This window comes from Oncorhynchus clarkii, chromosome 16 (genome assembly GCF_045791955.1).
Source record: "Oncorhynchus clarkii lewisi isolate Uvic-CL-2024 chromosome 16, UVic_Ocla_1.0, whole genome shotgun sequence".
Taxonomy (NCBI): Eukaryota; Metazoa; Chordata; class Actinopteri; order Salmoniformes; family Salmonidae; genus Oncorhynchus; species Oncorhynchus clarkii.
Genome location: NC_092162.1, coordinates 42140129 through 42154103, shown reverse-complemented (window position 1 = coordinate 42154103; position 13975 = coordinate 42140129). Strand labels below are relative to the sequence as shown.

The 13975-nt window shown below is 43.6% G+C and overlaps 1 protein-coding gene across 1 annotated transcript in view; it reads left to right on the top strand.

Moving 5' to 3' along the window:
- The first annotated feature begins 226 nt into the window (after positions 1-226).
- LOC139368495 (arf-GAP with coiled-coil, ANK repeat and PH domain-containing protein 3-like) overlaps positions 227-13975 on the top strand; it is a 73336-nt gene continuing 59587 nt past the window's right edge. Inside the window, exon 1 of the mRNA XM_071107463.1 lies at positions 227-408. Within this exon, the coding sequence (XP_070963564.1) occupies positions 362-408 (47 nt within the window). The 5' untranslated portion in view covers positions 227-361. The remainder of the gene's footprint in view (positions 409-13975) is intronic.

Sequence of the window (13975 nt, the reverse complement as noted above, 5' to 3'; positions counted from 1 at the left end):
TGCAGTATTGGTGTAATACCTAGAAATACATTTGTTTAATTGATATTGACATCATGACCTTATACACAAATGCTGTGTGTTGTAGGCTATCATATGCGCGGTGATTTCAGTCAGGATAGATCCCTAAATTCGAGTGCGCTTTTTGGTGAGAATGAACTATGACGATAGTCCCTATTTTTGCAGCGGTCTAGCGGTTCAAATATGCCAGGCTCTTGTTTCAGTTTAGTAGCACAGTGAAGACGGGGAGAGTTGGCTATCGCTGCACATCGGAATAGTCTACATATATCTACAGTCTTCTATCGTCTATATTTTTCTGGAAATGAAATTTATGAATTAAGCTTGAAGACTGAATCCAGCCAAAATGACGGTGGATTTTGAAGAATGTGTGAAAGATTCACCCCGGTTCAGGTAAGAATTTGCGCAGATATTCTGCTCGCTTGTTGAATTCTTCAGGGATTCGCCCTATCGAGGAAGACGATTTCCAGGATTCAAACATTCCAAAACGCCATGAATCTGCAAATAGTTGAACAGCATAGCCTTTCATTTACTTCATATTGTAAATAAGCTATGGTAAATTGCTGTCAGAGGGATTTTTTTTGGTGCCTAATTTCAATTCATTTACCCTATATTTCCATTGCAAGGCAATTATTGCAGTGAATTGCATAATGCTGGACATGGCTATTTACTATTAATACATATATTTGCCATTTTTAAAAGAAATGCGTAGAAATGTCCATTGCTTATCATCGGACAACCTTGGATGAATGGACAGTGAGCGCATGGTGAATTAACCCTGTGTGAGACCCAGCATGGATCCAAGTGAGGAAAACGAAACATTACCCTTCAGAAATACTTGTAATAGACCTCTGATTAGGAAAATAATCCGGGTTTTTTCTCAATTTTGTGGAAGAATATTCTGGAAATGTTGAACAAATGCAACATTTTGTGGTAAGAAAACAGAAACGATATCAAAGGCATTGGCATGTGATGGAACATATTGTGTAATGGTATACATATTTTTGAAAGCATCAACTATTTAGTGGGTTTTCTATGTATGGAGACCATCTTATCTTTTGTAATATTTGGTTACCTTTCTGACTAAACCTGACAGCCTAATTTCTTACTTCTTTACCATTAAATGAATGGTTGTCAATGGCAGTATTCTGACCTCATAAATCACATAAGAAAAATATATATAATCATGTTTGTTCTTTTATTGTGTAGAGGGAACATCAAAATTACTCTTGAAGTATCTGCGAAATTTGCAGAATTTTGAAGGGAAACAATCTCTCTAACTTGTCCATCGATATGAATGTGGCCCTATGCCTCAGTCTGTAAGCCAATGATGGCAACCTTAAGACAAATGTTTCCTTTTTGCAACACTTACAAAACTACCTCTAGTTCTGGCTCAGAATGTTGATTTCTCAATCATTTTCTTCTACATAATCACTACATCGTACTTGCATGGATGGCTTACAACATATGCTTGTGTAGGAGACCTGTGTGGTCAGACAAGTGGACAGGTTACTAGTGTTTCAGAGGCTACTGATGCCACAATAATCATACTGACGCACAACACATACTACTAAGAGATACACCTCAGTCTAAGGAGCTGCACTCGGCTGTGCTTGACGTTATTTCATTCGTTTAGAACCATCATGTGTCATACATGTGTCATACACTGACCTTGTGTTCAACTGCACGGTCACTGTCTGTACACATGTTGGTAATAATGTAGAATTTCAATGACCCTTTGATCTTCTACTTGTTCTTTAGATAACACAATACTTATTGTTCATGAAAAATAGGCCTATTGTCCATTCCTGAAACACATGTCCATCCCTTGTCTCCACTAGATATCGGAGTATTACTTGGAGCATCTAGAGAGATGGGTTCCATGACTGGGACTGATTAGCTGGGATGTTATATGGCAGGAACTCTCCCAACTCCAAAGTCTCTTCCTTTTTAATGAACTGTTTTCCTGACAAAACGGCACAGTCCCAAAAGGAAGCACTTCAAAACAGTGGATCTGAGGGAAACTAAAAGCTCTCACGCACTGCCTCGTGCTCCTCGTACTACGGCTGCTGCGGTTGCTGCGAAGCACACATAGCACCAAAAGTTAGGTAAATAAAGGAGGCATTCCTTTACACCCACATCCCTTCCCAATCCCCTTCCCAGCCTCGGATCTCATTCCTCCCATAGATTCCTACCTCCCCTGCCTGTGTGTGGAAGGAACTGGAGGGGCTGTCAGGCAGGCTGTTTGGGGTGTCCGCCTGCATGCCTGGGACTTTTTACATGTGTGTGCACCACTGCCACAGTAAAGCTCCCACGGATATAATCTGCTCTCCAAATCAAAGACTTCCAGACTTGGCAGCAGCACCTTAATGACTGCCATCTGGGCCTGAGAGAGAGGAGAAGCAGGCAGGTCTCAGGAAGCGCTGAGTGAAGGGTATTTACAGAAACCACTCTTTCCGTGTTTATGTGCTAAAAGAGCACGGCTGTACTGTAGCAACCAGAGTGGATCATCTGGCACTAGGCAGACGTTGGTTAGCCCATCTCTCAGAGCTTCTCAGAGTTTCTTCCTTGAATGCCTCAAGAGAGAGACTCAATGTAATAATAAGAAAATATATCTTTGTTTTTTTCCCATTGCTTTCCATTTGGAATGAAAATAACACTCCTTAAATGCAAAAGTTGGCAAGAGCTACTGACCTGTAAAATCACATAAAAGAGTTCTTATCATGTGCAGACTTTTGAGCAAAGTTGAGCGATAGCTATGCCAACTCTGTAACTAAATTCTAATGCAATGAGGCTGTTTTGTACCCTGAAATGACCAGCGCAGACACCAAAAGAGGCACACTTCTGAAGCATATTCTTCCCACTGAATCCTGTCGGTGACAGGGCATTGAGTCCATATTCAAATGGGCCTTTTTGGTGGCAGTTAAAAACAGTGGAGGTATTACGTAAGAAACCCTGGAGCTGGACTGACTGACTGGGAGGAAACAGTCAAAACCAGAATAGAGGGAATCAAGCTTATTCACATTTGATATTTGAAAGGCATGCTAGGCCTAGTGGGCTACTTCCCCCGCGTATAATATAACATGCAGGCTGGCTGTCTTCTGTTTTCTGTCCCTGCTCTGTCTCCTCCTCATTCTGTCTCCTCCTCAGTTTGTAAGCAGAATGTGGGCATTGTTCGCCCAGTTCCCGAGTTCCATGCTTCCGCCGTGACAATACAGACTTTTTCATTGGAGCTGACTGGCTTGAGGCATTGAGCTGTTAGTGTAGGTTGAAAATAACAGAGGTTAAGACCACGGAAAAGTTCCGTGCGGGAGTGTTTGATAACAAACAAATTCATTGGACGAGCGCCGTTGCTGATTCTACAGGATTAGCATTGACAATGTGACCAGTGGTCAGGAAATCAAGTAATAAAGTGGCTGTAGATCATTTGCAAAAACATTACATGTATGTATTACATTACTTATGTAGTTAGCTGAAATTCACTACGGTTGTGTTTATTTTCCACTTTAAGGGCTGTGCTGCTAAATTCACTTCGTCATTTTTGCAAGCATTGTTGGTCCATTTAACATTATATATTTTTTAACCTTTATTAAACTAGGCAAGTCAGTTAAGAACAAATTCTTATTTTACAATGACGGCCTACTCCGGCCAAACCTTCCCCCCACCCGGACGACACTGGGCCAATTGTGCTCCGCCCTATGGGTATCAAGGCACAAGGCGAGACCCAAATGCAGACACATGAGGCAGATAGTTGGAGTCTTACAATGTTTATTAATCCAAAGGGGTAGGCAAGAGAATGATTGTGGACATGCAAAAAGGTCAAAACTAGATCAGAGTCCAGGAGGTACAGAGTGGCAGACAGGCTCGTGGTCAAGGCAGGCAGAATGGTCAGGCAGGCGGGTACAAAGTCCAGAAACAGGCAAGGGTCAAAACCGGGAGGACTAGAAAAAGGAGAATGTAAAAAGCAGGAGAACGGGAAAACCTCTGGTTGACTTGGAAACATACAAGACACGTAGTGTCTATGGCACAGAGAGACAGGGATAAATAAGCGACACCTCGAGGGGGTGGAGACAATCACAAGGACAGGTGAAACAGATCAAGGCGTGACAATGGGATTCCCGATCACGGCCGGTTGTGATACAGCCCAGGATCGAACCAGGGTCTGTAGTGACGCCTCGAGCACTGAGATGCAGTGCCTTAGACCGCTGCGCCACTTGGGAGATATTGGTTAGAATTCTTCTGCATTTATGCAAAGACTAATGGGATATTAGAATCCTATATTTTTTCAACCTAGGCTGTTATGTATAAGCATGGATCCTCCTTCCCCATTCTAGGAAACATCTGAGGCCAGTGTGTAATGTGAGGCTGCCTTGAAGCTGACTGCCTGCCGGCCTGGTTGTCATGATGAGCTCTGACAGATTCTAGGAGGACAGCCAGGGAATTCAAGGTCACTAACCTTTGACCTCCACTGTGTGTTTGTGCGTGCGTGTGTGTGTGTGCGCGTGTCTGTCTTTGAGAGAATGAATGACTTGATACACGACCCACAGTCAGATAACTGGGAGGAAAATCAGAAATGTGTCAGATTCCAGGATATGGCCTGCATTGGAGGAATGCTGAGCATGTGGCACAATGTCCTGCTCCGTAAAAGATGACAACTCTACCCTGAGGATACATTTAGTGTAATGCTGTATCTTATTAGGTTCTCAGAGAGCATCACATATTCTTCCAATGACAAAATGAGTTCATACAATGGCCCACATTATGCTAAATCTGAAATCCCGTTCTGAGTGATCAGTGCAAACAAATTCCATTGTGATGATATTACGTGACATTACTGTACTTATCTGATTGAGCGTGATCATTTCTTATGTCTGACTGTGCTTGTCTTTCAAATGTGAATTAAGCCAAAACAACGGGTACAACTCAGCGGTAGTATAATCGCAGGGTTTAATCGCCTACTATCCATTTTGAGGCTCAGGGGAATGTAATGTGGCTTGTATATCATTTTGCTATTTAGTTGAGCTTTTACTTGCAATAATTGTTTTCAATCAGCCATGAATTGACTGTAGCTACAATTTCAGGACATAACTTCAGGCAACCTCTCCTTTCACAAATCAACACGTGACAAGTATTTACAGTGAGATTAGCTAACCTCACATTCCTAGTGTATTCTTCAAGAGAAACACACTTGTTGCTGCAAAGAAACACCCTGGATTAATCCAGTGGACTGCTCTAGGAGAAGACCTGCCCAGGATTAGTCTATCTCTGCCAGGAACTACTAGGGAAGTATATTCCCATTCTGCTCCTCAGAATGAAAACTGAAGCACTTATGTTGGAGAGGATGAAGTGGGTCTTTTTAAACATTTAAGATGGCCGTCATCCAAGATCTGCCTAAGTGGTGCACTGTCCTTGCCCACGGGTTTTTCACAATCTCAGTGGTGGATGTTGTTGCTATGACGTTGGCGTGGAGACATGACACGTGTTGAGAAACCTCTCCAATTGTTCTGTGTAGAAGGAGAGATATGCAATATGTTGCTTCCATGTCATTTTATCCACATCACCTATTTTAGAGACCTGTTTAAATGACAGTTGTTCTCATAGCAACAAGCTGTTCGGGTAATCAAGAGATTTTGTGGCTTCTCTGACATTTGCACGGTAGTTGTCCTTCTCAAAGATCTGCTTCGGCCACAGCTGCTCTGAGCTGGAAGAGATTCCTTCCTGCTGCGCTTGGTCTTGTTGCTTCTGCTCTATTTCATACTGACCTGCTTCTTCCATTTTGAATCTGTGAGTGAGCCACCCTTCTGCTCCCTTAACTTAACTGTGCTCCTCCCAAGACACCCTGACCGTGGTCAAGGGGGGATACTGTATTAGGGGTGGAATTATATGGAATGGTGGTGCCTAGACTGTTTTATGTTTCTCACATGGTTGTCCCCTTTTGAATCCCACATTAGACAAAATGCAGTTTTGTCTCTGCCGTCTTTCTCTCCCTGCTGCCAGGTTTTTGGGGCTGTTTTAGCCTCCGTGATTTAATGGCTTTCCAACACCGGGCAGGCCTACGGGCATTCTTACCATTGAGGGTGTCAGTGATACTGTGCAGCTGACAACTCCAGGTGAGGAAAACAGGGATTAAGTCAGCAGTTTGTCAGTCTCTCTTTTCTTTTAAAATTTTTATTTCCCCCCCTTTTTTGTGTTATCAGTAGTTACAGTCTTGTCCCATCGCTGCAACTCCCGTATGGACTCAGGAGAGGCGAAGGTCGAGAGCCAGCTGGGCCACACTACTTCTTGACACAATGCCTGCTTAACCCGGAAGCCAGCCACACCAATGTGTCAGAGGAAACACCGTACACCTGTTGACCGTGTCAGCGTGCATTGCGCCCGGCCCACCACAGGAGTCGCTAGAGCGCGATGGGACAAGAACAGGCCTAACCCAGACGACGCAGGGCCAATTGTGATCTGCTCCATGGGTCTCCCGGTCGCGGCTGGCTGAGACAGAGCCTGGACTCGCACCAGGATCTCTAGTGGCACAGCTAGCACTACGCTGCAGTGCTTTAGACCACTGCGCCACTCAGGGGCCCCCGTTTCTCTTTCCTAATCAGGGATTAGCCCACATTCTCCCTCTCTCTGTTCTGTTCAATCCCAGGAGAGGAGGACGTCACAAGGTGTTTCATCTCACTTCCAAATAAACATATTGTGCTGCTGGTGCAATGTCACGCTGGTTGGTAAATATTATTCAAATCAGTCTATTAGAGAAGCAAATGGTTCCCTATTCTCAAAGTGCACCTCTCATTGGACACCTATTGCCAAAGAAGCACTCTGTTTCATTTTACAATCTATTAAACAACCTTCACCTCAGCAGAAGCCAGCATTGGTTTCCCCCACTTTGAAACTGAAGCCATTGCATGCAGGCAAAAAGAAAGGCTTTCTTTCTTCAAGAAATGAGATAACTCTTTTGCCACTTAGAACCCAGTCTCACCAGGCTCTGTCTCCTCCAGCCAGCCAGCCAGCCAGCCAGCCAGCCAGCCAATGTAGGGCAGTGTAACGACTTTCATTAGAAGAAGGTGAAGACCAAGGTGCAGCGTGGTACGTGTTCATCTTATTTATTCTGACTGAACACTGAATACAAAATAACAAAAAGAATAGCCAAAACAGTTCTGACAGGTGCAACAAACACTAAACAGAAAATAACCACCAACAACTAACAGTGGGAAAACAGGCTACCTATGTATGGTTCTCAATCAGAGACAACGAAAGACAGCCCAGTACATCCCTGGGGCTAAGCTGTCTGCCATCCAGGACCTCTACACCAGGCGGTGTCAGAGGAAGGCCCTAAAAATTGTCCAAGACCCCAGCCACCCCAGTCATAGACTGTTCTCTCTACTACCGCATGGCAAGAGGTACTGGAGTGCCAAGTCTAGGACAAAAAGGCTTCTCAACAGTTTTTACCCCCAAGCCATAAGACTCCTGAACAGGTAATCAAATGGCTACCCTGACTATTTGCATTGTGTGCCCACCCAACCCCTCTTTTACGCTTCTGCTACTCTCTGTTTATCATATATGCACAGTCACTTTAACCATATCTACATGTACATACTACCTCAATCAGCCTGACTAACAGGTCGGTGTCTGTATGTAGCCTCGCTACTTTTATAGCCTCGCTACTGTATATAGCCTCACTACTGTTTTTCACTGTCTTTTTACTGTTGTTTTATTTCTTTACTTACCTATTGACCATCTAATACCTTTTTTGCACTACTGGTTAGAGCCTGTAAGTTAGCATTTCACTGTAAAGTGAAACACACCTGTTGTATTCGGCGCACTTGACAAACACACTTTGTTTTGATTCTATCATTCATCCTACAGTAGCAGCCAATGTGTGGTGTTCAATGTACTGTAGTCCTACAGTCCATTCCATGAGGCTTTTGAAGAAAACATGCAGGGCTTGACATTAACCTGCTTATCCCCTTGTCCTTCAGACAATGAGGTGACTGAAAATGTTGTTGTGTTTAATGCAAGGAACCACTTTACAAAATACAATGCATTATTATTCCCATGCTATTACTACAGCGAAGACGTTAATACTTCCCTCTGCTTATTGGCTACTTAGCTTTTTCAAGTCTGTCTCAAAATACACTGCCCTTCAAAGACAAGGAAAGCTCTTTACCTGACTTATTTTTCTTTTTTGTTTCAAATTTCCAAATGTTTTTCTCTTGTAGGAAGCAATCACTCCCTTATTGGTGAATACACATGATCTATAACTGGGCTAATAACTCACTAACTTAGCAAAGGATGTGAACAAAATGTGCACAGTGGCTACATGCAGCTCTTGATCTGCAAACAAGGGCATCTACTCACGACCACAGCTGTGAACACAGTTCAGTTCAAAGGAAATGGCACAGATCCAATATATGGCAATGGTGTATCTGCATATAGGCCTACTGAAGCTCTGATTGACCATGCCACACCCCGGTCTGTAGAGTACAGGCTGAATTGTGCATGTCAATGCCAACAGAATCCTTACAACAAAGTCTCTTGCATAGTTCATTTTGTTTCAGGGTGTTGCATTGAAAGTGGGTAATATTGCGTTGATTCCATCACCATTGCCACAGTAAAAGGAAACGTTGATGGTGTTAACTAACAGGGAAAACTCTAGGAAGTTGCGTGAAGTTCAATCTCGTGCTTCTCTCCGTGGCCTGATAGTTCTTCTGCGCTCTGCGCAGTCTCGGGGCTACTGCACGCCCGTGCGCATCTTAGAGGGAACATTGATGGTAACGGAATTTCATCATTTCTGTGTACTACATGCATAACTGTGGATAACAATGCATAACTATGGGTATGAATGTCACTCTCTTCATGTTTCTAAGTTTGGACATCATAGCACAGCACAGCACAGCAACGCACAGTAGAGTACAGTGCAGTACAATACAGCACGGCAGAGTACAGTACAGTAGATTTCAGTACAGTAAAGTTCAGTACAGTACTATACTCTAATTTTCTGTACTGTATTGTACTGTACTCTACTGTGCTCTACTCACTGTACTGTGCTGTGCTATCCTAACTTGTGAAACATATGTCTATGATAGGTTCCGATTTGGTCTGGTCCAGTCCGGTCCGTCTGTGGACCTTAACATCAAGGCCAGGAGGGCCTGACTAAACATCTATTATACTGAACAAAAATATAAATACAACATGCAACAAATGTCAAAGATTTTACAGAGTTACAGTTCATATAAGGAAATCGTTCAATTGAAATAAATAAATTAGGCCCTAATCTATGGATTTCTCATGACTGACACAGATATGCGTCTTTTGGTCACAGATACCTTTAAAAAAAGGTAGGGGCGTTGATCAGAAAACCAGTCAGTATCTGGTGTGACCACCATTTGCCTAATGCAGCGCGACACATCATCTTCACATAGAGTTGATCAGGCTGTTGATTGTGGCCTGTGGAATGTTGTCCCACTCCTCTTCAATGGGTGTGTGAAGTTGGTGGATATTTCCAGGAACTGGAACACACTGTCGTACACATAAATCCAGAGCATCCCAAACATGCTCATTGGGTGACATGTCTGGTGAGTATGCAGGCCGTGGAAGAACATTTTCCGCTTCCAGGAATTGTGTGCAGATCCTTGCAACACGAGGCTGTGCATTATCATGCTGAAACATGAGGTAATGGCCACGGATGAATGGCAGGACAATGGGCCTCGGGACCTCATCACTGTATATTTGTGCATTCATATTGCCATCAATAAAATGCAATTGTGTTCATTGTCCGTAGCTTATGCCTGCCTATACCATAGCCCCACCGCCACCAATGGACATCAGCAAATCGCTTGCCCACAAGCCGCCATACACATGGTCTGCGGTTGTGAGGACGGAAGGACATACTGCTAAATTCTCTAAAACGATGTTGGAGGTGGCTTATGGTATAGAAATGTACTTTCAATTCTCTGGCAACAGCTCTGGCGGACATTCCTGCAGTCAGCATGCCAATTTGAGACATCTGTCTGACAAAACTGCATATTTTAGAGTGGGCTTTTATTGTCTCCAGCACAAGGTGCACCTGAGTAATGATCATGCTGTTTAATCCGCTTCTTGATATGCCACACCTGACAGGTGGATGGATTATCTTGACAAAGGAGAAATACTCACTAACAGGGTTGTAAACAAAATTGTGCACAACGTTTTAGAGAAATAAGCTTTTTGTCTGTATGGAGAAAATAAATTCAGTATACTTTTTAACATTCATGGGATGTCCAGTGTCGGTCAGGGATCAGTGGGTCAGGATGCTGGTTAAGGTCAATGGAAAGAGAGGAGGCTCATGGGTAGGTGTCAGTAAGAGCTGGGAGAAGTGACATTAACTGGAGAGTGAGAGAGAGGAAGCAGAGAGTGAGAGAGGGTTGTCCAGACTGTTTTAACACTCTTGGTTTGACCACCAGATAACAGAAAGACAAAGAAAACTGTTCTGAGCTGAACATAACAGGATGCCAGTGGAAGGGAGGACAGTAGCAGGTGACCCAACTGTGGTTTGTGACTATTATGATTTCCCATTGTAGCCAATTCAGTTGCAGTAATTCTGATACCAGAATGGGGGGGGGGGGGGGGGGGGGGGGGGGGGGGGGGGGGTAATTCCATTGAATCACTTAATAATTCATAAACAAAATTGATATCAGTAAAATCACTATAAATATTTGGTAGGTATACCATTACTTGTTACTTCTGTGAACGTTCATTGTCCTTAGGAGCGAAATGTTTTAATATTTAAAAGATATGTGGGGTTTTGATAACGAAATTACAAGCACAAGGCAATATTTGTTAAACTTACAGAAGGTAAACAATATCTTCAAAACGAAATATATGTATTGATATTAGTTGGCAGGGGTCTTTATGTCAACATTGTTAATGACATTATGTATTTTTGATACCTTTAATACTTTTTCTGGGAGATGTTTTCTGAGACTCCTTTTCCATCTGTGTGTCCAGAAATCAAAGCCTTTACTTATGCCTATTTTTCTAAGATGGAAAACGGTTGAAAAATGTATCTATGCCTACATTTCCCCAAAATAGGAACTCTTAGCTTTCATTTGACACCAAATTTTGATAGGCTCCTATAAACTTCACATGTTGGTGCTCATGGGTCCTTTTACATGGAAATGCCCAAAGCCGAAGCCAAAGGGGATGTGTGATGATTGCGGCGACTCTGTGATAGATCTCAAGATGAAGCACTGAGATTTCTAACTGGGGGGAATCAGGAACCCTGATACAACCAGATATTAACACTGGAGTCACCACAAAAGATGTAGCAGAAAGTTCAAAACAGAAACCATCTAGATACATCTGATTTTAATGTATAATTCGAACTGCAACAGGTTCTCTGTAGACATTATGCTGTGACATTTGTACAAATGATTTCCATCCATGCGAATGTTACAAAAGCAAGTCCTTTAATTTCCTGTTTGTTCTATGAGTTATTGGTGCTAATGTAGACGAGTGATGAATCCTGCTATAACGGACTGGAGGGGTCTGGATTTAGCCTGCTTGAGTGGCTGGGGACACAGCACAGGGATGATGTCATCCAAGTCTTTGTGTTGGAGAGTCCTGGCTGTCCCTCTCATTTCTGCCTGATGAATAGCAAGATGCCATTCACACAACTCCACACAAAGGGCTGTGGTGCAAGGCGCTGCATACTGAACAGGGTGGTGGTGGTGGTGTGTGGTAATCCACTTTTATAGGACATTCTGCACGATGACAAAGAGACCTGGGATTTGGGCCAGCAGCCTATCACAAACAGAAACCTGTCTCGCCCAGATCTTAAGGGCACAACCAGAGTGTGTGAACACTTTATTAAGTGCGGGGAAATCTAATTGTCGAACCGTATCACTGTCACTCCTTTTTGACAACTGGCGCCCTCTCTTTTCAACGCGATCGGCCAGTATTACAACAGGATGTGCATGCTGCGCTGACGTCATTGAATCAGCACTATGGTGATAATGGTAGTATTCACAGGGATAGGCTAAATTATGCATAGGGTTATACAGATATTATTATTCCTATCACAGGCCACAGTAAATGACTAATGAGAGAGGGAGGCAGAACCCACAGACGAAGGTTCACTTTGATGTGTAACAACAAGAATCACACGGACCGCTTTCTTAATGACGTACCTTTTGTTCTTTGTTTTGTCACAGACTGTCTGCCTCAAAACATTACGCGCTGTGTTTTTACCACCAGATTTAGATGTTTGGTTGGGCAACCCAACATCTGATCTCAATTCGATAGAGCTATCAGATTTCTGTCAACCGTTTTGGGGAGAAAAATCCACTTTTCTCTTGAGCTATATCCGGACGGCTCCAGTTTCTGCCAGGGAACGGTCATGTGTGCTGAAGACCTACTAAGCAGTAGGACTAGTCATCTGAAAAATACAGTGTGTCACTGTTACTTATACCTTATTATCTAGTAATAAACGATCGTCTTTGAGTCATGGTACAGGAAGGGGATGTACAGTGCACAACCCAGACAATTTAGCTGGGAAACACAGCAGAGCCTACAGGTTGCTGGAATAACCATAGGATTAGCATCATCTGTGAACTGTTAACATTCCCCTCTCGCTGACCTTCTGTTCGCGAGGAGTTAAGCAGCCACCGCCACGTGACTCCGCCCGTTGAGGTTATGGCAACGCGTTTGAAATACGCTATAACTCAAGAGTTCATATAAATCGTCTGCCTAAAGCCCCTAGTGGATTAACCATAGTCTATATTGGTGCTGTGTGATTTAGTGTAGGAAGCTAGAGGATGGTAAAACATAGGAGGCAATCTAATGAAGATGTCAAGTCTCTCTTTGACCGCATATTGTTTCATGTGCCCCTCCATGACGCTATTTTGCAGCCCCCTATTTCAACACATTGGGAAATGGCATGTTTTCCTGCGGAACGCCAGATAATATGCCTGCTCTGCTTAGGTCCAGCGTAGTAGAGCAGCGCAGAGGCAGAGCAGAGGCGTCATCTGAAGTACTGGTCACTCCGAGACCAGAGCAAATGCAGAGAACAGAAGGGACTGGCCTCTCCCAGGGAACATACTTGGACCAGGCTCTCTGGCCCTGTGCCTGTAGGCTCTGAATTAGTCATCTTCCAGCAGATGTTTGCCATGCCCACCGAGAGAAGACTAGTTGGATTAGTGGGAGGTAAGGAGACCTGTGCTGCACAGGAGGTCTCGTGTGATTATGCCTCCAACAGATAATCTATCCCAACATTCAATCAATCGTCTCTCTCTCACAACTACAGCAGTTTTATAGCGATGATAACTAAGATCTTTGATATTGGTTCATGTATATCACATGTGACATGCTAAAACTATAAACGAGGGGGCCTGTGGAGGTGACATAAAACGCGTCGCGCTTAACGTCATTGAGGGCTGCTTCTTCTTTGAGCTGTGTCTTTGTGTACCGACTTGGCGGTTGTATCAGGTTGACATGAGAGTTATGAGTGACAGACTGCTGCAGTTTTATGGAATGCGTCTGAAGTGTCTCCCCTGACAACCGGACTGCTCAAATGTTCCAGAGAACGTACTGTATCTTGCCCTGGACACAGCAGTTCCAGGTGCGTCAACATTGCCCACCCACTAGCACCTTCACCTCGTATTGTCTGGATTTACTACCAAGTGGATCAGGAAATGGGAGGCTAGGGTTGGGTCCCTAATGGTCAGTGATAGCAGTGGGGATTTCATGGACTGAAGTCTCCATACTGTCACAGACCTGCTGTGAGAGTTACTCAAATAACATTGATTCATCTAATAACTATGTGGCATGACAGGAGAGACATTTTAAGGATGAATTGGAGTAGCTAAACATGTCCAAGGAGGACTCAGTGTGATGTTTAGCTGTTGACTCAACAGTAAAGGAGAGAGATCTTACTGGAGCTGGATGGGTTCTGGTCCACAGGCACTCTGGGCATTCTAGTTCTAGAATG